General features: G+C 41.0%; 1 protein-coding gene across 1 annotated transcript in view; it reads left to right on the forward strand.

The window, feature by feature from the left end:
• The window catches only part of LOC122651984 (ABC transporter B family member 25, mitochondrial), an 83,419-nt gene that overhangs the window by 42,008 nt on the left and 15,455 nt on the right, over positions 1-25,956 (forward strand). The window contains exons 13-18 of the mRNA XM_043845594.1: positions 11,275-11,363; positions 19,473-19,528; positions 20,405-20,485; positions 20,656-20,721; positions 20,810-20,902; positions 22,275-22,339. Of these exons, the coding sequence (XP_043701529.1) occupies positions 11,275-11,363; positions 19,473-19,528; positions 20,405-20,485; positions 20,656-20,721; positions 20,810-20,902; positions 22,275-22,339 (450 nt within the window). The remainder of the gene's footprint in view (positions 1-11,274; positions 11,364-19,472; positions 19,529-20,404; positions 20,486-20,655; positions 20,722-20,809; positions 20,903-22,274; positions 22,340-25,956) is intronic.

Raw genomic sequence — 25,956 nt, forward strand, 5'->3', positions numbered from 1 at the left:
AGAGGATATCAAACACAGGTAACCACAGTCCAGCTAGCAAATCAGGTAATACTTCCACCTAGGGCTGCAACAGGGTCGGGTTGGGCCGGGCTTTATAGAACCCTAGCCCAACCCTAAGTCCCCTTAGCTGGGCCCAAGCCCAACCCGACCCGACCCTGACTCAGGGCCAGAAAAATCCAACCCTGACCCGCCCTCAGGGTCGGGCCGGGCCGACCCTAATTGGCCCTGATCATGGGGAGGGGGAAAGAAATGCATGGGTTGAAATGGGCTGGGAAGAACTTATTAATTTTACATAAAATAACAATATAATAAATTATATTATAACACTTATTGTCTTCATATATAGTATATTATATAAAAAAATGTGGGTGAAATTTAAAGTTCATAATGTATAAATTATATCAATATATATTTTATAGTATAACTTAAATCAGGGTCGGGCCGGGCCAGGCCAAGCTTAGCTCGAGGCCTCAACCCTAACCCGACCCGACCCTAACTCAGGGCCAGAAGTTTCCAGCCCTGACCCGCCCTCAGGGCCAAATATCTCAGCCCAGACCCTGTTCGGGCTCAGGGCGGGCCAGGGCGGGTTCGGGCCGGCAGGGCCAAACTTGCACCCCTACTTCCACCAATAAAAAAAACTCCAAATATATAAGTCTCAAGGCACAATGATCTCATCCATCAACATAAAGAGCCCAAACAACATAAATCATCCAAACCAAATAGCAAGAAACAGCATAGTCCGTCAACACCAGCAAAACAGACGAAAACAGAGCCTGGCGGTACCTTAAAATCCAGGAAGAAGATTTTTGAAGCAATTACTCTTGAGGATATGAACCGAGACCATGGGGGTGTTCAAGTAGACCGTAGGGCGATTCAAATGAGCTATAACTCAGCTCCAAGGACAACCGAATGAAGGAGATGAGGAGAAATTACCAAAAAGCTGGCGGTAACTTGCTGCACAGCTAGATTGAGCTCCAAACCCTTATTTCTTCAAGTAACTTCTTTTGTGGCTCCGTGGTCTTCATTCATTCCTCTTGTAAGATATCTTCAAGCTTTTCACATAATAACTCCTTCCTTGGAACCCCTTTGTAACCTAGGGTTCCAAAGAGAGGATAGAAACAGAACAAGGAGGTGAATCGACTCTCAAACCAACAAATTAAGCTCTGATACCAAGTTGGAAGTTAAAGACAGCAAGTGAACAAAGGAAAGATGAAGGTAGGAGGTTGAAGAAGGAGAAGAAGAGAAAATGGTGCAATGTTGTATACTTGTATGTTGGAGAATAGACTCCACCACCTATATTACTTCACTAATGAGCTAAAAGAAATTACATACACCTCCCTAGGGAGGTAAAAGGTAAAACAGAAGAAATACAATTTAAGGCAACTAGTTAACTAACTAGTTCCTAAAGTACCCCTACAACATATAAACTCTAATAAATACCCCCTATTTGAATCCAATAAAAATAGTTAAAAAATAAATTCCAAAAGGAAAAAAAGTCAACCCCCCAGTTCAAGTACAAAAAATGGATTTTCGGCGGTAGATGCAATTTTCAACTTTCTAATGCTGGGGTTTTTCTCAAATCTAAAAATTTCATAAATCTTAATATAGTAAAACATTGCTAAAAACCAAAAGTGTGGTAAAATATTCATTTGTTTTGATGTCCAAAAAAATATTTTCATTCAGAGCTAATTTGACAGCATTCGTGCACACCAAATTAAGTTTGACCGGTACATAATTCCTTCAATATAAATCAGATTTAAGCAATCTTGGACTTGTTGGAAAGCTATCAAAACAAAGCTTTCTAACAAATCGAAGATTGCTTAAATCTCATTTATATTGAAGGAGATATGTTCCGGTCAAAACTTATTCGATACCATGTCCAAGAACAATATACAGTATCAAACTTGGATCAAAACCACAAGTAATATTTTTAGTGTTCTCTATGTGAAACAAATGCATGGATTGTGTTTAAAATGTCAAAAATAGGCAGCACAACAAGAATCAGGGCAAAAAAACAACTTTTGGGCCTTGAAACCAAGGTTCGAGTTATCTTGGAGAAAGTCCTAGGTTTCGACTAAGATATGGTCGAAACCGAGGCGAACTCGGTTTCTGGCTCGTCGAAACCTAGTCGAAACCCGAGTTTTAGAACCTTGGTGATCGTTGATTCCTTCAGATTTAAATTAAAGTGGAAAGGAACCGATCTCAAAAACCTTAGAATAGATCTTTAAATCTGAAAACTCAACAATTCTAAAGCTTCTTGGCATGAATCAATCGTGTCAAATTGATCAAAATCAGGATTCACCGATCCAATTCCCAATTTTAGAAACCATGCCTCCGATTCATTTGGGACTTGGGGTGAAGTTACCTTTTTTGCTACTAATCCCAAGTCTCACTGCAGAATAAGACCTTACGCCCCATTATCCATAATTCCTCATGGAATTCCGTCTGTGTCATATGAACGGGATAGTTACCCTAGATCCACTAGATAAGAAAGAGTATTGCAAAAACAAGTAGGTTTGTTTGACTTTGTTTTACACTTACTATTTGTGTTCCCTAATACCCTTATTGGTAAGTAAACCAAGTTGTTGAAAAAAGGCGCAGTTGGAAAAAGGTATTTCGATGGGACTGGCCTAGTTGGATCCGGATCCTCTACTTCCGTTGGCTGTACTTCTATCCTACTTCCCGGCCTTCTGAGTGTACCACCTGTTGTTAGTCATATCCAACAGCTGAGTGTAGCCAAATTCAAATTTATTTATAATTTACATGTCAGATCATGTTGAACCAACTTAGCCAAGATAAACCACAGATTCCTAAGCTCTTCCACACTTCTATTGGGACCTCATATGGGCCTTGTGCCATGCCTACTTTCATCTTCCTTAAAGTTTCTTTTACTTCAGACACCCTAATTTTTTGTATGTATCTACAATATGAGGTGTCTAGATAGGTAATGCAGTCTTCTAAAACACTATTACTTGAAGTGCTTTCATTTAGTAGGCTGCAAAAATAACCTTCCCATCTCTTCTTAATGTCCTCATCCCTTATTAGTACTTTACCATCTTCACTTTTAATACATCTAACATGGTCAAGATCTCTACTCTTCCTTTCCCTTACTTTAGCTGTCTTATAGATAAGTTTTCCCCTTCCTTTGTGCTCAGATTGTTATAAAGATCTTCATATTTATTCACCCTTGCTTTTCCCACAATCTTCTTAGCTTCATTTCTGGCAATTTATACCTTTGTAGATGCTCTACATCCTTGTCTTTAAACTAGCTTTCTTAGCCAGAATGGTTGCTTGAACCTCATCATCTCACCACCGAATCTCTTTAAAGGAACAACGTTTTCCTTTCGATTCGCCTAGGACATCTTTAGCAACCTTCTCAATACAAGTCATCTCATTCCACATCGTATTAGTGTCTCCTTCAAAGTCCGACTTTCTTTGTTTGACCACTTGACCAGTAAATGATTTCAAATTATCTTCTTTTAAGCTCCACCACCTTATCCTAGGGCAAGTAAGCTTACCTTTCTTACGATTCTGTGTAGTAAAGCACATATCCATCACCGCTAATCTATGTTGTGCAGTTAGGCTCTCCTCTGGTATAACCTTATAGTCCTTACATAAATCCGACAGTTAGATTGGAAGATCTCAAGGAGTTATGAAAATAGAAAGTGGCTAAAATTTAGAAACTTAAGGCTTTTTTTTTTTTGGTAAAGAGAAACTTAGATTAGAAACAGCAGAAAACAGCAACTAAAGTAAAGAAATAGCAAGTGTAAAAATAGAACATATGGGAATGAAAATAGCAATCAAGGAACAAAGTACTATGAGAGTATAAGAATAGAAACTAGAAGATAGCAACTAAGCCAGTAAGTTGCTGCCGCAGGACACCACAAGAGGAAACATAGTACTACCATTACCAAGGTTTTGATGGACTTTTTGTAGTGGTCTTCACACTAAAATGAGATCTGAAACTGAGAACAAAACCCTAAGAGGTTATTGAACAGGATATAAATCAAAATCCAACAGAAAACTGAGACCAAAGTTGGTATGTGCAGGGTGTAGATATTGGAGAAATCTGACTTGGTAATGGAAGAAGAAGAAGAAGAAAAAGAAGATAGAAGATAGAAGAACAAAAGAAAGGATATGTTAGGCCTCTCACCTAACTGTGGAGTTGGAATCCCACCAACTCCAGCCTTGGCATCCCACCAAGGTTTCCCTATTGCACGTCACAGTTGAGCATTTCTGAGTCCCACAGAACCATGCTTTGTCTCTCATAGAACTCAAACAAGCTCAAGGTTAAATTGTTTCTCAAATCGTATTATGATCCACTCATCTTTATTTATAGAAATCAGCAAAATAGGAAACTGACCCGTTTTCCACAAAATAGAAACTCTTCTAGAACTTAACAAAATAGGAAATAACACCAATCCCGTATAAGACTGAAATCCCTTATATTTGGGCTTATAGAATTGGTACATTACGATAATAATCCCGAAAATACTAACCCCATGACCCATATAACCCATTGGACACTCAAAATTAATCATATTGGTCCATTCTTGGTCCAGTCTAATGGCTTGGTTTGCTGCTGGCCATTTTGTTCTTCTGAACTGTATCAACTCTCTCCATGTTGAAAAAAACTTGTCCACGAGTTTTTTAGTGATGATGAATCAGATCCACACAATTGTTCTTCAATCGAAGATGGAATTCAGCAACCCTCGATATCGCCCCATCACGTAGTGGCTCTGCTGTCCCTCCATAGCTTTGATACCAAATGATAGCTATCTAATTACCCAAAGGCTGAGATTAGAATACCATCAGTGATCTAGAACAACAGGTCAATCGATAATCCTCAATTAGAGCAGTATCAACAACCTAGTCAAAGGTGATCAGATTTGGTTGGAACTCTGGTCACAAGGCCTTCTAGACTTGTGGAATGAGTTACCAAACTGAGAAGTGAACCAGACGGTTAGATTGGAAGATATTGAGGAGTTTAGAAAATAGAAAGTGGTTAAAATTTAGAAACTTGAGGTTGGAGAAAACAGCAACTAAAGTGAAGAAATAGAAAGTGTAAACATGAGAACAACTGCCTAGCGCAGTTGGTAGATATGTGGAGTGTAAAAGCCCACCCTACCAGGAGGTCTTGGGTTCAAGCCTCTTGGTTCTCATCTTCCCTCCCTCCCCATAGAATTGGTACCTGTCTTAAAAAAAATAGCTAGTGTAAACAAAATAGAAACGTTGGGGAATGAAAATAGCAACAGTAAGATGACAGTTTATGGATAGAAACTAGAAAAAAATAGTAACTACTCCATGAAAGTTGCTGCCACAAGACCAAGGTTTTAGGTCTCGGTTTTGCCCCTAGTTTCACCAGGCCATGAACCGAATTCTGCCGAGATCTCGGCGAGTTGGTGTACTTTTTCCCGTTTTGACTGGGTGGTGGTTTCGAAGGCCATATGGCCAAGATAGGTCCTGAAACTTGGCTTCCATCCTATTTTAGGCCTTCTAAACACGATGGAAACATTAGTTTTTACAAATTCAAACCCAAAATGGCACTTTGACTTCGGACTCTCGGTTGGTATTCTACGGCGTAGGTGAGCTCTACCCTAGGCTATTCCACACTATATTTGGAACACATATAGTTAAGTAGAGGTGTAAAACAACTTAATTAAGCATTAGGAATTAAAAAGCATCAAACCATAAACCATATAAGCATTCTGCGTCATATTCATAATCGTACATGGTGATGGTTTGACGTTTTGTTAATAGTTGTTAGAAACTTGGAAGAGACATAGATTAAACAAATGCAAGTATAAGTGTGTTACAAGTCCTACCATTTAAGAGTTGTCTAGACTGAAACGAGTGTCGGGTTGGATCATCAAAACGACCATGTTGTTGTTATCGAATCAAGCTCTACTCTTCTTTTTACCTAAAACTGTTATTGAGATGCAATGTAGCTCCCTCTCTTGATGTTGAAGCTTTAATCTTGAATCTCCAAGCTTTAATCTTTAGTTGAGGTGAGATTTGCCAAAAAAAAGCACCAAACCTCACCTCCAAGTGTTTTTCCTTCACAGCAGAGTGAGAGAGGTGAGATTTCGAGTTGAGGTCGAAATCTTGTCGAGAGGGTGCTTTTTTATAGCTTGGTTTGATCCCGAGTCGAACCGAGATACCAAGATCTTGCACAAATCCTGTATTGCCTACTGTCTTGTCTTGAGGCTTCACGAAACCGAGATATTTTCGAGATCTCGCCGAAATCTTATACTATGCATAGGACACCACAAAAGGAAACATAGTACTACCATTACCAAGGATTCGATGGACTGTTTGGCATAGTTATCAAGGCGTCGCCATGACGTCCAGCTTCCTTGGACGCCTTGGGAACCTTGCCACCATGGCGTTGTCGCCTTGCTTTTTGGTCCTCTAAAACACCATGTTCACCTTCCCGCCTTGATAACCATGTTGTTTGGTTGTAGTTAGTATGCTACAATATATGCCTTACATAAATAAAAAACAACAACATTAAGCTTCCTCAAGTCATAAAAAATCAACATTAAGCCCCCTCAATTCATCAAAAATCAACATAGAACTAGAAGACAGCAGAACTGAAGAAGCAAGCTATTGGAAGCTTGAAACAATCAAAACATACATTTGGTTTATACTATTCTTCGAAAATATGGTCTTATTTTTAAGTAATTAAATTGCTCTCAATTTAGGGAAATGTTCTTGTTGTCTAAGAAGTTTGACTAGTCAAATGATTTTATATTTATATTAGGCTTTTTCTATTAGGTAGAGCCAAGGTTTAAAGTATCGGTATCGGGTATCGTATCGGTCGGGTGATTTTAAGAGAAGTATCGTATCGGAGATACGCATAGAAATGTTCAAGATACACATGGAAATACACTTTTGGAACAAAAAACAATATAAATAAGCAATATATAACAAGTGTCATGCATAAACACTAAAATGGTGAATAATGTATAACCAAACAAGTGCATTAAATTGAAACTGTTATAAAAGATGAGGTTTCTTACATGTTGTAATCGTCTATAGCCATGAAGAGTATTGGATGATGCAAAGGATGATGTTGTAGCACTCCTTGATTCTTTTTTTAGTCTAGAAGTGTGAAAAACCAAGATTAAATGCAAGATTTTAGACTCTTGGTTGAGAGTTTTCTTTCATATTTCGTTAGTTTAGGAGTTGTATTGAGTCTGTGAGTGAAAATGGTTTTTTATGGAATGTACTGGTATGTATCGGTATGTATCGGTACATATCGATAATGTATCGGTATATATCAAGCCGTATCGATATGTATTAAGCCACCCACAGAACCCTTTACTGGACGTATCGATGGTATCGATATGTATCGGTCGTATCGTATCGTATCGGCCCGTATTGGCCGATACGTTTTGATACAATTTGAGACAGTCCATGTTTAAAAAAAAGAGACATATCGGTACGTATTGTATCGGTATCGATCGATACCGATACGTATCAGTCCGTATCATATCGTGTCGGTCGATACTTTAAACCATGGGTAGAGCATAAAACCAGCTTTGCAACAAATCCAAAATTGCTTAATTCTGACTTATATTGAAGACGTTATGATCTGGTCAAACCTTATTTGGTATGCGCGAATGTTGTCAAAATCGCTATGAATGGAAATATTATTAAGATATCAAAACAAATGAATATTTTACCGCACTTTTGGTTTTTAGCAATATTTTACCATATTAAGATTTATAGAATTTTTAGATTTTAGAAAAACCCCAACATTAGAAAGTTGAAAATTTCACCTACCGCCAAAAATCCGGTTTTTGTTCTTGAACTAGAGGGTTGACTTTTTATCCTTTTGGAATTTGATTTTTTTGCCTATTTTTATTGGATTCAAATAGGGGTATTTGCTTATTTATGAATAATATCTTCAGTAAATGATATATCAAATATAATAAATATGTGCCAAAACCGGGTCTAGGTTTGATACCAATAAAACCAGTGCAAGGCGCCTTGCAATAAGGTCCTAGACTCCTACAAAACCGCCTGAACGCCAAGGCGACACCTCGACAACTATGATGAGATCTAAATCTGAGAACAAAATCTCACAAGTGGTTAGTGAACAAGATATAAATCAAAATCCAACACAATACTGAGACCAAAGTTGGTATGCGTAGGGGTTAGATATAGAGGATAGAAGAACAGAAGAAAGGATATGTTTGGCCTCTCACCCAACTGTGGAGAAGGAACCTCACCAACTCTAGCCTTGGCATCCCACAGTAGGGTAGTTCTGATTCCACAGAACCATGCTCTGTTTCTCACAGAACTCAAGCATTCTCAAGGCTAAATTGTGTCTCGAATTGTTGGGGGTAGTATGACCCCCTCCTTTTTATATATAACTTCATGGAAATAAGCAAAATAGGAAACCCCCATGTGTGGAAGGATGAATCCCTTGCAACCTTAGTTTTCCACAAAATACAAATTCTTCTAGAACTTAACAAAATAGAAACTAACACTAATCCCGTATAGAACTCGGTCCCTTATATTTGAGCTTATATAATTGGCCAAATACAATAGTGAACCCAAAAATACCAAGCCCATGGTCCATATAAGTCATTGAACACGCAAAATTAAACATATTGGTCCATTCTTGGTCCTGTCCAATGGCCTGTTTTGCTGCTGGCCTTTTTGTTCTTTAAACTGCAATGCTGCATCGTCTTTTGGTAACAATTGGTTAAAGCAGTGTTTTTAAGGACCGTTGGACCGGAGGGTGGGACCATGGTCTGACCATCTTGATCGGTTGACCTTTGTGGAGGAATGATGCATACGTGTGTCCTGACTGGAGTGTCTTGGTACTGTTGAATAGTTAGCAGGTCATCTGGTTCTGATGGTTCGACTGTTGGGATATTTGCGACTATAAATAAACCATTAGAATACTTGCTGTTATTTTAATATTTTCAGTAGAATGTGAATGGTGTGGAGTCTCGAACTTGAGACCCAGTGGCATGCGCAACAGCTGGTAGCAATTTGCCGAAGGCTTGCTGTTGCATTTAATGTGATTGTGAATTGATTTTGCTTTTACCAGATTAAACCCTCATGACCTTCCCACTGAGAGAGAGGGGATGGTTTGAAATTTGGAGTTATCTTCTGGAAGAGCCCCTTGGAATTTGGTCTGCTGAGCCTAACAAAAAGATCACCAAAGAGTATGAGCTGGTGATTTCATTATAAATCAATCAAGAGCTACTAAAAATTTGGCAATTCATAGCCTGATGTGTCAAGCAATTCATGCCTGTCGTATTGTTTCATTTTCCTTTACACATTTATTACAGGACTGATCTCAAACTGATTGAAAAGTTTATATTGGTTGAGGGAACATAGGAATGTATATTCTTTAATCAACTTTACTGGATCCCACATTGATTCTAGGCAACCAGCTCAACAAGCCACATCCGCAAATACTAAAACACAATGATTGTCTAACCTGTCTGGTTATGAATTTTGAACCTCTATAGGTAGTACCTCATTAACAGAAAACCAAATAGGCACCAATTGAAACGTCTGTATCAATTAGCTGAATGAATCTCTCAGCCTCTAAGTGTAAGGTTAAAACTAACCTATATTCATAGAAATTAGCAGCTGGAGAAGATTAGAGATCATCTGTGATGAAGTAAGTTCATAATGGACGTACTGTAATTTGACTATTCTAGGATGCGCTAGTTTCCATTCTAGAAATTCAACTCTACATCAGATGCAGATTTTGAAGTGGCAGATCCAGTATAGGATGTGGAGCCAAGAGTCTCCAAAAAGATCAAGTAAATTTAGTTCTCAATCATGATATTTGAAAAGAACTGGTGCTCTGTCGGGAAACAGTGAAGTGTAATTTCATGAGGATGGGGAAGAGTGTAAGGGGGAGGAAATGCTTCATGAATAAGCTAGGAGGAAATAGAAGAGGTGGAGCTTGGAGGTTTCCAAATTCAAAGCAAAATGGGATTTGTGAGATTGATGCTTGATGAAGCAGCTGATCTATCCAGGAATGAAGAGACATGATGGAGCAGGAGAGAGACTGAATATAGAGGTTTCATACGTGGGAAAAATTAAAATTGGAAATAAAACTGTAATTAAAATTGCTGAGGCTGGTCAGTGATGTGGCCCCTTTATTTGAATTATATATATTAGTTTTGTTTGAAGTATTTGGAAAAATTAAAACACTGAAAATATAGATAACTAATAAGATTTATAACAAAATATAATGGAATGTGCATTTTCTTATATTAATGCCTCACTAGTAGGTCTAAGTGATCCTATTTCATTAGTACAATGTGGCATAGTTATCAAGGCGGCAAGGCGACCAAGGTGTTGGAGGGGGTCCAAAAGTTAGGCGACACCAATAATGAGGACTAAGGCGTCCAAGGCGCCTGTCTAGGCGACCAAAGAGCCTGGACGCCTTGGCGACGCCTTGATAACTATGCGATGTGGCATCAATGGATCATATCACTCACCAAAGGATGCCCAATCTGATATGTATTCAAAGGATTGGATAATCTAAAAGGAGAACCTGCACAACTTAGTCATTCCATTCATGTCAAAAAACAAAATGGAATCAGGGGCTACCAGGCAAAGGTCCTATTGTTCCATGAGGTGCTACATGTCCACATTGCTAATGTCTTCAGCAAGTCTGATCTGATGGACTTAGCTTGATCATCAGAAGCTCTGAAAACCATTTTGGGAAAGAACCATGTGGTGTTCTGATAAACCTCATTTCACTAGATACAAGAGAATTACATGGACATGCATGCCCTAGCTTAGTAAAGCAAATAGCTTAATAAATAGCTTTGCCGTCCAAGATATCCTATTCATAGAGTATTGAAACCATATATAGAAATGGATGTGGTCTCTGATGTCATTAAATGCTTCTTACTGAGACATATAGCACTTCTAATGTTTGGATTCTTAATAAAAATTTGATTCTCATGGTCAGTCTTAACAATTATTCTATTATTGCAGTAATAAGTTATACCTTTTGGCTTTTCAAATGGCAGATGTATGTTTTTTTTCCTTTTTCAAAATATATTCGGCCTTTTCATTCTTCCATTATTGTTTTCTGATGTATGATAGTTGTCAAAGCGCTAGGTGATCCAAGGCGGAAGGGGGGTCGAAAACTAAGCGACACCAACAAGGCGCCCATCCAAAAAAAGGTGCCTGGATGCCTAGGTGGCGCCTTGACAACTATTGTATCATTGACTTAGTCAAATCTTCTTAATTTTTACTGTTTTCTTTGTTCTAAATTTTCAGATACTTGACCGAACGGAGGATTCTTGATGGGGTTTCTTTCAGTGTACCAGCAGGAAAAAGTGTGGCTATTGTTGGAACAAGTGGCAGTGGTAAGGTCATGAAATTGTCACAATTCTTTGGTTTCAAGGCATTGCAACGTTATCTCGAAGAGGAATTTTCTTAGTCCTTTTGTGATATGTTCCCACGTCTATGTAGGGTTTTTCTGATAATCTCTTTGTGGTACAGCAAGGTTTTACCGCAAATACTGAAAACTTGCTAGCAATGTAGCATATAAAATTGGGAAAACTTCAGGATAGGATTTCTAATCACATGAAGAATTTTATAACCCTAATTTCTAACACGTGGTAGATGGATGGTGGCTTAAAGCCTTAAATGGGCTGAATGTCTCCGTTAACCTTTTTTAAGTGACAAGTTTCAGACTTCAGACCAATAGCCCCCAATATTAGATGCCTAAATACCATCTTTTTTGGCAATTTTGTTGATAACTTGATATTCTTGATGGCTGCTGTGAAATGGCAATTCTGCACTTCAGTTATAAAATTTCTTCTGGTGATGTGCTCCTAGTAAGGGTGTCAATTGTCGCGGTTCCGATTATTCAATCCGGTTCCAATGTGGTTTACATTTTGACAAGGTGAAATCAAAATCGAACCAGATATGAATCAACCAAAATCAGAATCGTTTTGCATACGTTCCGGTTTTACCGGTTTCTATTCGGTTTTCGTTATCCGATTCACAACCGGTTTACATGCGGTTTATGGTGCCAGTTTTAGGAAACAATAATGAAGACAACCTCAGTTTTTTCAAATCCTGTATATTCCCGTGTTTGTCCATTCTTTCCCGATCTCCCCCACTCATCCTATTTCCCACCCTTACGTGATAATATAAAACATATCCCTATCTTCACCCATCCTTCTTTTCCTTCCTGTTCCATGTTTTCCTTTCTTGTTTTTCCTTCTCCATTCTCACATGATAAACAAACTATTCCATTCATTTTTTATTTTTTTTTTGGTGAACAAGTATATTTTACCAAACCCCAGGGGGGGCAGGAGGAAAGGGGGAAAAAAGGGGGGGGTGGAAAGAGGTCAAGTCCTCCGTAAACTAGAAGGGGACTGCAACAAACTACTATCCAGACCCCAGGTAACAACAATGTGCCTGTTCCTTGGGGTATCCATGAAGGAACGGTGAGGGATAATGCTGATCTTAGAGGAAACTTCGAAGGAGATGTCTTTCCAAATCAAGTCGAAAGATCTGGATTTGGAAGTCTATCTCCTTAGATTCCTCTCCATCCAAATACGATGGACAGCCGAGCCGAAAACAAGTTTGCCAATACTATCACAGATGGTGCTGCCTTTAAAAGCGTTGGTCAACCAGATGCATTTCCGGTCAAATGGAAGGTGTCTCCTGCTTCGGTACCAGATGGAAGAAAGGGCTTTTTTCCAGATGGTGGAAGAGAAGGGGCAAGCAAAGAAGAGATGGGCAGTGTCCTCAAAACCATTCCAGCAAAAGGTGCAAGAGGGATGGACGGGGATGTGACGGTGCAGGAGAAAGGCTTGGGTAGGAAGGCAAAGGTGGAGCGACCTCCAGGCTGTAAGGCTATGGCGAGGGATGGAGCCTTTGAACTAGACTAGGTTGTGCCAGGGGACGGGGGCGGAAGGGTTACGGACATGGTTCCAAGCTGACCTAGTGGTATAGCGACCAGAGGGGGAGGGAAGCCAAATTGCCATGTCCCTATTGGCAGGAGAGGGTAGGTTAATGGGGGGAGGGTAGGCCAAATTTGGGTTAGGATAGGGGGAAGGGGAGAGGGAGGGGACCAGGAACTAGACGAAATGATGATGGCCAGAGGGGCAGATTTGGGGATGCCAGAAGTATAGACAGCTTTAGGGCCAAAGACATTGTAAAGGATGCCTAATGGATGCTAGGGGTCAAGCCAGAGAGAGGTAGAGGAGCCATTAACAATTGCGGAGGAGATGGCTGTAAGGGCAAAAGGCCGGAGAAGGAGGATCTTACGCCAAACCCAAGACGCGTCCCGGCGGAGAGGAGCAGTCCAAATGGAGTCATTCTTAAGAAGATGGGAGTAGACCCTGTTTACCCAGATGGAATCGTGCTTGGAATAGATTTTTCAGATGAGCTTGAGGATTCCGGCAATGTTGGAGTCCTGAATGCGGCGGATGCTAAGGCCACCTTCAGCTTTGGGAAGACAGACTGATTTTCAACTGATTGGATGCAGGAATTTAGAGGTTTCTTTCCCTTTCCAGAGGAAAGCGCAGAAAAGGCTCTCAATAGCTTTGATGGTGGCTTTAGGGATGGCGAAGATGCCACACCAGTAAATGTAGGAAGATTGAAGGACCGATCTGATACATTCAAGCCTACCCACATAGGATAAAAGTCTGCCTTTCCAGAGCTGGAGGCGCTTGCGGATATTATCAAGCATGGAGGTGCAATAATGGCTGGAGAGCCTGGCGGGGATGAGCGGCAGACCAAGATGTTTGACAGGGAGGGAGCCGAGAGAGAAGCCAGTGAGACGGAGAAGAGAATCTCTATCAGTCTCAGGGATCCCAGCGAGGAAGAGCTTGGATTTAAGGAGGTTGATACGGAGCCCAGAAAGATCCTCAAAAAGGTGGAGAGAGTCCATGATGGCAGCAATAGAGGAGGGGGTGGCCTTGGAGAAAATCATCAGATCATCAGCGAAGACCAGGTGGGTAAGGTTGATGCGCTTACATTTGGGGATGGGGGAAATGAGATGGAGATCAGTTTTGGATTGGAGGTTCGTAGAGAGGACTTCAAGGGAGAGAGAGAAAAGGAAGGGGGAGAGGGGGCAGCCTTGGCGGATGCCAGCTGAGGACTTCAAAAACCCGGCAGGGGAGCCATTGACAAGGACAGAGTATGAGGGGGAGGAGATGCAGGCAAGAATCCATCGCACAAAAGCATTGGGGAATCCCATTTGGGTGAGCACGTTGCAGATGAAATCCCAACGGATGGAATCAAAGGTTTTGTGCAGATCAATCTTCATGAGAGCAACAAGGGAATGGGATTTGCGATCAAAGCCACGAACGATCTCAGAGCAAAGGATGATATTGTCCGCGATGCTTCGGCCCGAGATGAAAGCGGATTGATTAGGGCTGACCAGATCAGAGATGACTCGCTGGATCCTATTGGCAAGGATCTTTGCGATGAACTTGTAGAGGAGGTTACATAATGAGATGGGTCTGAAATCAGTCAAGGAAGAGGCTCCATCCAATTTGGGAATAAGACAGAGGAAGGTTTGATTGATTTGGGCAAGTTGACTGGGTTTGAAGAAAAAACTGCGGATGACTTTGAAGAGTTCTCCTTTGATTGAGTCCCAGCAACTGAGAAAGAAACCCATACTAAAGCCATCAGGACCAGGGGCTTTGTTGGCTTTATGGGAGAGAATGGCGATGGAGATTTTGTCATCCGAGGGGATAGACAGAAGGAAATCCGAAAGAGAAGGGGGGACAAATTTGTTGATGAGATTAGGGGGAAGGGGGGAAATGGGGTGCAAAGAGGGATTGAAAAGAGAAGAGAAGGAGGAGGCAGCTTCGGCCTTGATCCCAGAGATGGAGGAAATAGGGGTCCCATCAGCAGAGATGAGTTGGGTGATAGAGTTGGAACTAAGCCTGGCTCGCAAAGAGCGGTGGAAGAAGGCAGAGTTCGAGTCTCCCAGCTCGAGCCACTTGATTCTGGACTTTTGACGCAGAAAGCTTTCTTCGAGGAGGGAGAGGGAGGCGAGCTCCTCAGAAAGCTTTTTCTCCTCCAAAGCAAGATCCAGAAGAGAGGGGTCTTGTTGGAGGGAAGACTGAATGCGGGCTAACTCAGAACGGCAGGAGGAGAGGCGGGAAGGAATGTTGCCAAAAGTGGAAAGATTCCAGCGCTTGAGGGCCGCTTTGGTGCGAGGGAGCTTAGAGGCAAAGGCGAGGAGGGGAAGGGAAGGGTAATAGACGGGGGGCGCCAGGCTTGAAGAACGGTGGATTGGAAGTCGGCATGGGAGGACCACATGTCAAAAAATTTGAATGGCTTAGGGCCAAAAGAAGAATAGGGCTGGATGAGAATTTGGCAGGGACAGTGGTCAGATAGGCCCTGAGGGTGAAAGGTAGCATGGGAGTGAGGGAAGGTGGAGAGCCAGGAGTCATTAATGGGAAGGCGGTCAAGCTTATAAGCAACCCGCTCAGGGCCAATCCTTCTATTGTGCCAAGTGAGGGGAGCCCCGACCACCGGAGGTTGTCAAGACCGAGGTCTTCAATGCAATCATTGAAGGAATTGACAGAGGGGAGGTCAATGGGCCGGCCTCCGAATTTTTCAGATTGGAATCTAACCACATTGAAATCACCACCCACACCCCAAGGGAGGGAGTTAATCCCAGATTTGAGGAGAGAGAGATCATTCCAAAGGGCTAAACGATCAGTAGCCAGATTGTGAGTATAGACCACTGAGAGGAAGATGGAGGAGGGGGAGTTAGGGAATGAGAGATGGAGGTGAAGGAGTTGGGAGGAGGAGTGAGAGATGGAAATATGAATTTTGGAGGGATTCCAGAGGACCCAGATGCGTCCATCAGGGGAGTGATTGTAATTGGAAAGCATGGACCAAGAAGGGGCTATAGAAGCAACTATACGGGAGGAATTCTCATGTAGGACTCGGGTCTCCAGAAGAGCGCAAAAGGAAGAGTGGGAGGCATTGATGAACGATCTGATTTCATGATGCTTGGCTAGGGAATTAAGGCCCCTAACGTTCCAAATGAAACCAGTGGACATAACTAGAGGGTAGGGGGCAGGGAGTACCTAGGGGGAACACTTCGGTATCGTCTGCGGGAGAAGACAATAGCCGGGTCGCGAACATAAGGGCGCTAAGGAGGGGAGGGTTTAGCAAGACCAATGGGCTGGGGGGCGAACTACGGGTGAAGGGACAGGCATCGGGATGTCTAGGGGAGCAAGAGGGGGGTCCACAGGAGTGGTGGGGAAGAGGGAGTCAGATGTGGACCGGGTTAAGAGAGGCCGGGTAGGAGAGTTAGGGAGATGGGCTAGGATGAGATGAGCAGGGGGAGTAATGATGGGAAGATTGTATGCAAAGTAGGAGTTGAGGGTTCGGTTGCGGAGGGAAGAAGGCTCTAAGGTTGGAGTGGGTGGGTTTAAGGGGGATGGGTTTAGAGGAGGGTTTAAGGGCTTTAGAACAGGTGGCCTTAGATGAATGGGTGGGCTTAACAGGAATGGGTTTAGTTTAGGGATTACGGGCTTTGGAATTGGTGGGTTTAGAGGGACGGGTGGCCTTGAGGGGGCAGATGGGCCTAGAAGGGGAGGTATTAGTGGTGGTTAAAAGGTCTTTGGGACTAATGGGCCAGGGAGAGGGTGAATGGGCTTGGATGGGCGTGGGCTTGATAGGAGAAAAAGGGGAATGTAAAGAAACAGTGGGCCCAGAAGCAGGTGGGCCAAGAAGTATAGGGCAAGAGGTTATAAGGTTGGAATTTAAGTTGAGAGGACACATGGCAGCGGATGAGAGAGAGGGGTCAGGGGGGTGAAAAGAGAGGGATTAGGAAGCAAGGGGGGTAATTGGGTATTGGGAAAAGGTGGAAGGGGAGGGGATCTGCTAAAAGGGGATAAGGGTTGAAAGGGGGGGGGGAAGCAAACTTGACGAAAGCTTAGGAGGCGAGCTTCCATTTCCGAAGAAGGCACCATTGACCGGATCTTCCAGGGCAGAGACATCGACAGCAGCAGAGGAAGCTTGAAGCGGCAAGACATGATTCAAGTGTTCAATGATAGAGACAGATCTTGGCAAAGATCTTCCACGATCAGCAGCAGCCTCATAGTCCAGGTAGCTCGTGGCAGGCTCGAGAGTCATCATAGTGGAAATCGCTTCAACCGAGGTGCTGGCAAGGGTTGGTGAAGAGCTAGAAATAGCCAGACCACAGACTTTGCAGGCCAATGAAGAGGGCAGGGGCTCATACTACAGAGACTTTTTTTCTCGAGAAGCAGCGCAGACCGGCCCAGAGCACAGAGGCGCAGCAGGTTCCTCAGAGTAGGCTGACATCTGGTCATCTCTTCTAGTAGACTTCTCCGGCAAGGCTACAGCTTGACGAAAGTTCTTGCGCCGGCGGGAGGATTTGCGACGGGAGGTGGATCTTCCACGAGAACTCAGGGCATCGGGAATGGGATGCTGGGGAAAAGCGGGATCATCAGAGGTGTGCGAGGGGACAGAAGGAACGTCAGCAGAGATATCGACGCAGATACGGGCGAAAGATAGCCGGAGCAGCTTGGAAGTGCGATCGTCAGAATACAGCGGAACACCAATGACTGAGCCAAGCCGGTTGAGACTCTCTTGACTCCAATAGTGCACCGGAAGGCCAGGGAGGGTGATCCACAAGGGAATGGTGCTGAGGACCTGAGGTCGACCTTGTGGAGCTGAATGAGTGGAGTCCATTGGCGAAGGAAAATTGGTTTGGGACCAACCATCCAAGGGGCACCAGCAAGGGCTCGAGCTTTGACATCAGAGGAGAAAAATTTGAAGATGAAGACTCCATTATCAAGAAGGAAGAGGTCTAGTTCTCCTGGAGCTTTCCATTGCTTGGAAAGGGAAGCTTTGACGATATTGAAGGGGGGTCTGGACCCAAGGAAGTGACCTACAAGACAGTCATTCCATTTGTTGATTTCAGGGGCTAGCAGGCTGTTAGGACAGTGAGCGTAAGTAGCGCCATTCTCGGAAGAAGGTGGGACAAAGTGGAGGGAAGTTGCAGAAGGGGATGATTCACGGTGGAAGAGGTGGTTAGCCCAGTTGTTTGTATGGGCAGGAATGCCGGTAGGAGAGGCAATAGACGTGGTGGAGGAGGCGGGGGGGGGGGGTTGGTAGAGGTGGTGGAGGGAGGTGGGATGGCCGGAGAGAGTGGCGCTACCATCAGGTCAACATCAAGTTCCTCCTTGACATTCTGTACTTGGTTTGCAATCTCTCCACCTTTGGTTCGGTTACTCCTATCAGAAGTCTGTTTTCAGACCCAGCCGATTACACATGACTTGTATATGACGAAGAACACATTCTATGGAAGCCAATCCCGTTTTTCTGTTGAGGTTTATGGAAGGAAAGAAATAGGAGAATATATCAAGGGGACTTGGCAGTATATGTGCTGAGATTAGATTTTATTGGACTGGCATATGCCTCTGAGCAGCTTGTAGGGTTTTGTTAATCCATTATAACATGACCCATCATTTTCAATACGTACTTGAACATACATATTATATATAGATAGTCCCAAGATATTTTACTTGTTTTATGTTTCAAGTATGATGCAACAATTGTTGATTATTAAATTAATCATTATTTTATTAATTAACCTAATTGATGCATGGACTAGTATTCAAGTGAGAGATACCAGTTTCTATTCGGTTTAGAACCGTCGGTTTTACGGTGCAAATCAAAACCGAACCAGAAAGAGAAGCTATAAAATCAAAACGGATCATTTTTATGTGGTGCGGTTCGGTTCAATCGTAAACGGTTGGTTCTGGTTCCGATATTCGGATTCGGTTCCATTTTGACACCCTTAGCTCCTAGAATTGAATTTTTCAATAACTCAGTAATTCTGATCTTATTAAAGGGTAGAAGATTTTAGTAAACGTCAACAAAAAAATAGATAAGGTATGATAGGATTAAGATAATATAAATCCTATTTGCATACCTTACTGTACAAAAGGAAAAATATTTCAAAAGAAGGTGGGGACAGTTGAAGAGAATGAAGAGAAGAATCTCGTTCCTGGATTCAAGAGGAGAGTCTGAAATGGGTAATAGTGCTTCTTCCCTTCTAAGTTCTAACATTCTCTCGCCATTCAGCCCTTCTATCCCTAAAAGTCTTCACTCTTGCCATTCAGCCATCTCAATATCCATATCTCAACTACACTTTTTATCTATTTTTGGGGGAAAGCATAGCAGGTCTTTAAAGTTTCCCTTCCATTTCAATGTGTGCCAATCATGCCAATCAGACCAAAGTACCTCTCCAGTACATCCAACCCATTCTAATTCAATGGATGACATAATTTTCAATCTCCCTCGTTGTAGCAATTTCATTTCTCGACTTCTAGTAAGCAAGGACATTATGCCCATGCCTAAATAAATGAAACTTTTGCTTACTGTAAGAACTATTTTTGTGTTGCTGTTCTTAGTTTCTTTCCCCCATCATTTGTATTCATCATAACTTGTATGTGCAGGTAAGTCAACCATACTTAGATTGCTCTACAGATTTTTTGATGTCCAAGCCGGAAGTGTAAGAATCAATACTTCTCTTTCGCTTTTACGGTTGTCTCATACTAGTAAAATATGCTACCAAATTCCAATACAACTCCATCTTTCTATGTTTTATTATGTTAGTTTATATCTAGAGAACCATTTAGGTGGCATGCGTTACAATTACTAATGTCTACAAAACACATAAGAAGCTATATTACATGTATCTTTTTTTTTTTTTTTTTTACTTTTTCACTAGTAATTTAGTGCATATACAGTATGTAACAAGGACCATGTCTTGAATAGTGATGTATCACTCCAATTTGCAGCATTTATAGAATGCATTGTCGGTAGAGAGACAACTCAGAAGGATATTACTATCATGGCCCAGGGTTCAAATCTTGTAGTGATCTTCAGTTTCTCTAATTCCAATTTCAATTGGTTTTCATTTTTTAATTTTTTATTTTATTATAAGTCTTCATTTTTCAGCTTTTGTTGGCGATTCCCTTTTCGCCCCCTGAATATGTACTGTTTCTTTCTGAAAACTTCCTGAAATGTTATTAGCTTGTTTCATATTAAATGTCATGGTAGTTCAATTTTTTTTTTATCCCTTTCCATCCAAATTGTATGGAATGATTGGCTGTTTTACACTCTGCTCCTAAAACATACAAGTAACCTTTTCTTGCTTCATCTTTAAAATGTAAGCAATTTATGGAGCTTGAGACAAATTTGTTCTAACAAATGTTCATTTTTAATGTTATGGATCTTGTCAGTCAATAATTTTCCTTCTCGTAGCAAATTTGGTTTGTAAAAGCTCAATTTATAACAGTTATTTTGATATATTCTTGAAGGCTGAGCTGGATGAACTATCATTATTTATCCCCCAAGTAACCACTTGTAATCGACTATTGGACAGATCAAAATAGATGGCCAAGATATAAGAGATGTAACATTGGAGAGTCAACGGAAGTCTATTGGTGTTGTACCACAAGACACTGTAAGTTTACTGACACAATAACATGATGTCTCTTCATCATCTTTCTAAATGAATTTGTTCATTACAATTTTGAACCTTTTCAATGTATAATTTTCATGTTTGTAATCCATTTGATTAGTTCGATCATTTCTTCTTTGGATAAGTACTGTAATTTGATTATTCATGTACAGGTGCTTTTCAATGATACGATATTCCACAACATACATTATGGTCGCCTCTCAGCAACGGAAGAGGAGGTTAATGATGGGTTGTTCCGTTGATTTAATCATCCAACTTCCATAGCTGTAGCCTAAATTTTTTTTTATTTCTGATTTGAACATTCAGGTGTATGATGCTGCTCGACGTGCTGCTATCCATGACACAATCATGAACTTCCCAGAAAAATATTCAACTGTGGTTGGGGAAAGAGGACTCAAGGTTAGATGTTATCTTGTGATTAAATGGGGTGCGTATGGTTGGGTCAAGGTAGGATGTGAGGATTGTATGTCTAAGCTGAACCCTCCCTATGATGAAATGAGTTGGAAAGAGCATACCCAACACTAGCAAGGGTTCAACTAGGTTAGCAGGGAGGGAGGGTTCAGCCAGACTAGGTCAGCCATGTTTATTTGTATGGAGGTAGGGTGATGAGAACTATATTTCCCAACTTGGCCATGCATGTTTATCAAACAGGCTGGTAAAGGCAAAATTGAGACTACACAATTCATCAGTTGGTTTTGAGTTTGGTTGGGTTTGAGAATTGCAACCTGTAACATGTGTTAATTATCTATCTATTTTCCTTGAGCCAAAAAAAGGACAGTTGCGTTAAGGGTTTTAAGTATCGGTGCATATTGTACTGTATCGGGTGATACACATCAGTGTCGGTGTGTATCCACTGATATGATACTTATTTTAAAAAAATGATTTGTATCTTCCCTGTATCAATCGTTACGGGTAGATACGGGACCAATATGGATCGATACTGGTAAAGAGATAATCGATACGCCTCCTTCAAACCTGCAAAACAGAAACCATGAGTGAGATACGAAAGCGAGAGCAACCAAAGGCCTTGGAAACTTGTTTTTCTCTTTGGTCTGAGTTGGGAGAAATCATCTAGCATAAAAAACGACCATAATAATCACCATTTCAGCAAGTTTTGGGGATTTACAGTGTTCAAATCACGGATCAAATCAGATTTGGGCAAAAAGAGGTAAAGTTGCAGGCATTTTTTTTTTTGGGGTTATGCATCATTAGATTAGGTAAAAAACGACTTAAATCCTTGCATCAAACTGATTTATTTCATATTTCATAATATGGTGTTTATGCTTCAAAACTGTATTTTACATGTAATCCTAAGCACATCCATGCGTTTCTTGAACATTTCCATGCGTATCTTGCGTCTCTCCGATAAGATACAATACGTCTCTTAAAAAGCACCCTTCCAATAAAATACCCGATACCGATACTTTAAACCTTGTTTACGTTCATTCATGCTTTTGTGTGTGTATGTGTGTGAAAAATAATAAACTACCTTCTTAATCTTTGAACAGTCAGTATCTTGGTATCTTGGCCAATGCTAAAGTCTAAACGCTGATTGCAGATTTTGAGTAACATACTCTGGGTATATATCCATTTATTATAATACATGTAGAGGACAAAGTTAACCTCATAGGGAGTTGCTGATCTCCATCTTGTTGCTACCAATTTTCAAAGAGAGAAGTAGATATTTTAGGAAATAAAGAAAAGTTTTTTTGCCAGTGTACTTTTTAGAAGCTGCTTTTGAGCCGCGCTGAATAATTTTCTTTCCTTACAGTTAAGTGGGGGTGAAAAGCAACGTGTGGCACTTGCGCGTGCATTTTTGAAAGCACCTGCTATTCTGTAAGTCTTTCTTTGATTGTCATTTCCTTTCTTGCTCTTTGAACCATGTTCTTGAGCGGTATGATTTTCAATAGCAACAACAACATAGCCTTATCCCAACTACATGTATCATGGTTACCTCTTGCTGTGTTTCATCTGAATGATGGGCAGATATTACTTTGTCTTTCATTGGTTGAATTCAAGAATGCTTGGTAAGGTGATGATTAAGTATTTATCACAAGGAGATAGTAGATACACCCGCTAAACAAAAGAAAGGCGGTTGAGTGAGTAAAGGTATGGGAGATTAAAGAACTTTTGGAAGGTGCAGAGAATAAGAAAGAAAAAAAAAACCTAAAAGAAAAAAATTTCTTCTAGTAGAAAAAAGAGGACAGAGAGTGGTGTTGGGATTTCAGTATCTCTGCCTCTCTGATGAAATCAAAGTTAAGTTGTAACCTGGAATTTGAGAGGTGTTGGAGATTTTCCTTGTGGAGACAAGTGAGGAGTTCTATATGTGATTACTAAAAAACACCTCGTGCAATGCATGGGTGTTACATGTGTGTGCACACACACTACACATAGGCGCGAGAGAGAGGTGTTATCTGTGTGGTCGGTGGGGGACAAGGATATGCAAGGATGGAGAGATTTTTTTTGTGGAGAGTGTAAAAGTAGGAAAGAAGATATTAAAGGAGAGGATTACATTCCTAAACTACGGTATATTCTTTTATTTATCTTTGATGGATTTTTAAGAAATTAACCTAGGAAAAACTATGATATATAATCTTTTGATTTTCTAGAAATTGAAAAGCCAAAAAAAGTGGTGCAAGGGACTGTTTCCTTTCAATACATAGTTATAATATAGTGGATGTGGTGATGCAAGAAACTTAAATGAGATAACCTTGCAGGCTGTGTTTTGGTATGCAGGGTTCTTTTGTTGTGGGCTGGATGGACAAATTTGGGATGTAACTTTTATATGAAATATTGAATTATTTTTAGTAGAGATCCGTTCTGAAATGATGATGATGGATGGATGGTGTCAACTATGTATGATTCTAACAAGGAGGGGGACAGAAAATACTATACCAATTGATAAGGTAAGCTAAGCTGAAGTAACAAACACTGGCTAACCTATGACAAACCAGAGTCACAGTGAACCAGAAAACTGATGTTACGAAACCAAGGATCTGTCTAATTAGTACCAAGTAAAGAGAAGAGAGAGAGATTGAGGGAGAAGAAGAGAAGGGCAGCCGACTATGTTAGCTCTCAGTAATGTGAGAGTAGTCTCTTCTCCCTTTGTCTTATTTATAATAAAATCAAGAGAAAGTTACATTAGAAAAGGAAACTAACTCCTTGTCAGCCAAGGAGAGAAATTAGGAAGTTAATCTAATAAGGAAACAAGAGAATCTAATCTAGAGTAGGAAACATAGAAAAGAAATAGCAATTAGACTATGTACTCATGATAGGGACAAACCCCCTACTCGTGATATCTTAACACTCCCCCTGAAGCTGGAGTATACATAAATCAAAAAGCTCCAGCTTGGAATAACAAGAACATAGATTAAGAGCTGCACCAGTCTTGAGCATAAACAATAGTAGTAGACACCAAGGTTCGAAAACTCGGGTCTCGGAGCCATCTCGGCCCAGGCAAAAACCGAGTCGTGTCGAGATCGGCGCGAGATCTCGGCGAGTTTTTGCAATTTTTTTTTTTTCCGACTCGAAACCCCATCTCGGTGGGTTTTAGATAGGGATGTAAATGAATAGCCAAAATCCGTTTCCGAATTCGTGTCTGTATCTGTTTAACACTATCCGAATCCGTCTGAAAGCTAAACTGATATGGATACGGATACGGATAGGCTATAGCTAGCCGAAAAGCTATATTTACATGTAAACGGATAAAATATCCGATCCGTATTCGTGTCTGTATCCGTGTAGCACTATCCAAATCCGTCCGAAAGCTAATCGGATGCGGATGCGGATGCGGATATAGCATTATTCGAGCCGAATCCGATCCGTTTACATCCCAAGTTTTAGACCTATTTTGGGTCTGAAAGTTGGTATTCAGCCTATTTTAGGTCATTTAAACACAATGGCATTATCAGATTTTGCAAAAACAAAGTCCAAATAGGACTTTTACATCGGACTCTAAGTTGGTAGGCGACGATGTACTAAAATACCATACTCTATACATTAATGACATAATTTAGTAATAGAAAGCTAGCAAAACATTCAATTAATAGTAAAACAACTTAATAAGCATTACAAATGTTAAAGTGATACATCAAATTGTTTAAGTTTAACAATGTTACAACTTACAACTATCATCACATAAAATGAGATTGAATCACATATTCATTCCCCACTTGTCCCACATAGTGTGCCCATGACATATTGTTGCTCCACTGTTGCATATAGTTCTCCACAGCATTCATATAAGAGTTGTCATCCACATATAGCAAGGCCCCTATCCTAGGGTATAGCTGTTGCCATGTGGCGTGAGGCGGTTGCCATGAAGTGTAAGATCCACTGCTTCTGCTACTATCATATTGAGGCATGTATGGGACTGGTAATGTGGGCCCAATACTAGACCCAATGCTTTGATTGTCAAACTTATGTGTTGACTGGCCAAACTGACCATAGGCACTATATTCAGAACGGGTGCTCTCTGGGCCATAATCATAGTGATGATGAGGCTGAGATGAATGCCACGACTGATTCTCACTACCAGTATCCATACTCATGCTTCCAAAACTTGCTAGCATGGTGTTCATACTCGTGTCATCATGCTGAGGTTGGTTGTGTTTGCGACCCGTCCTTCTCTTGTACGTTTTACTGTGGCCACCATGGTCTTGATCTTGTGTAGCATGTGTAAACTAAGACTCACCTGTGTAACGCACAGGGTCCTCCTACGCTCCCACTTCATGCTGGTATTGCTCGCGCATCCCCTCATGACGATCATCATAATAACCACCACTCTGCATGCCACCACCACCACCACTAGCAGGGTCATCACCATCACCATCATCATCATCATCATCAGGAGCAGTTCCTGTTGCAGCCTCAAAAGGTCTCGGTGACTCTGAATGTGCACGCCCCTCTTGCGACATATAGTCCTCAACATCTGTACCGGTTACGGACGCAATGGTGGAGTCGGGCCCAAGGATTTAAGTATCGGTATCGGGTATCGTATCGGTCGGGCGATTTTAAGAGACGTATCGTATCGTATCGGATCAGAGATACGTATCGATCGGTGCAGAAACGTATGAAAATGATCAAAATACACATGGAAATACACTTTTGGACAATAAAAACAATATAAACAAGCAATTTGTGTCATTTATCATGCATATATACTAAGAATTGTGAATAATCAATAACCAGACAAGTGCAACACTTTGAAATTGTTATAAAAGATTAAAACATGAAATTTCTTACATGTAGAGTCACTCTATTGCCATAAAGAATGTCGGGGTGGATCAAAGTCATGTCTGTAAGGGTCTTCAGCCAATTATACATTTTATCAAACTATAATGAAAGAGTATAGATGGAAAAATCATGATTTTTGACATTTTTTTAAGTATTTTATAAATTCAGAAAATACCCAAAAAATAAAAAAAAATACAGATTTTAGGATAAATGTATAA

The sequence above is a fragment of the Telopea speciosissima genome, chromosome 2 (assembly GCF_018873765.1).
Source record: "Telopea speciosissima isolate NSW1024214 ecotype Mountain lineage chromosome 2, Tspe_v1, whole genome shotgun sequence".
In the NCBI taxonomy this organism is placed as follows: Eukaryota; Viridiplantae; Streptophyta; class Magnoliopsida; order Proteales; family Proteaceae; genus Telopea; species Telopea speciosissima.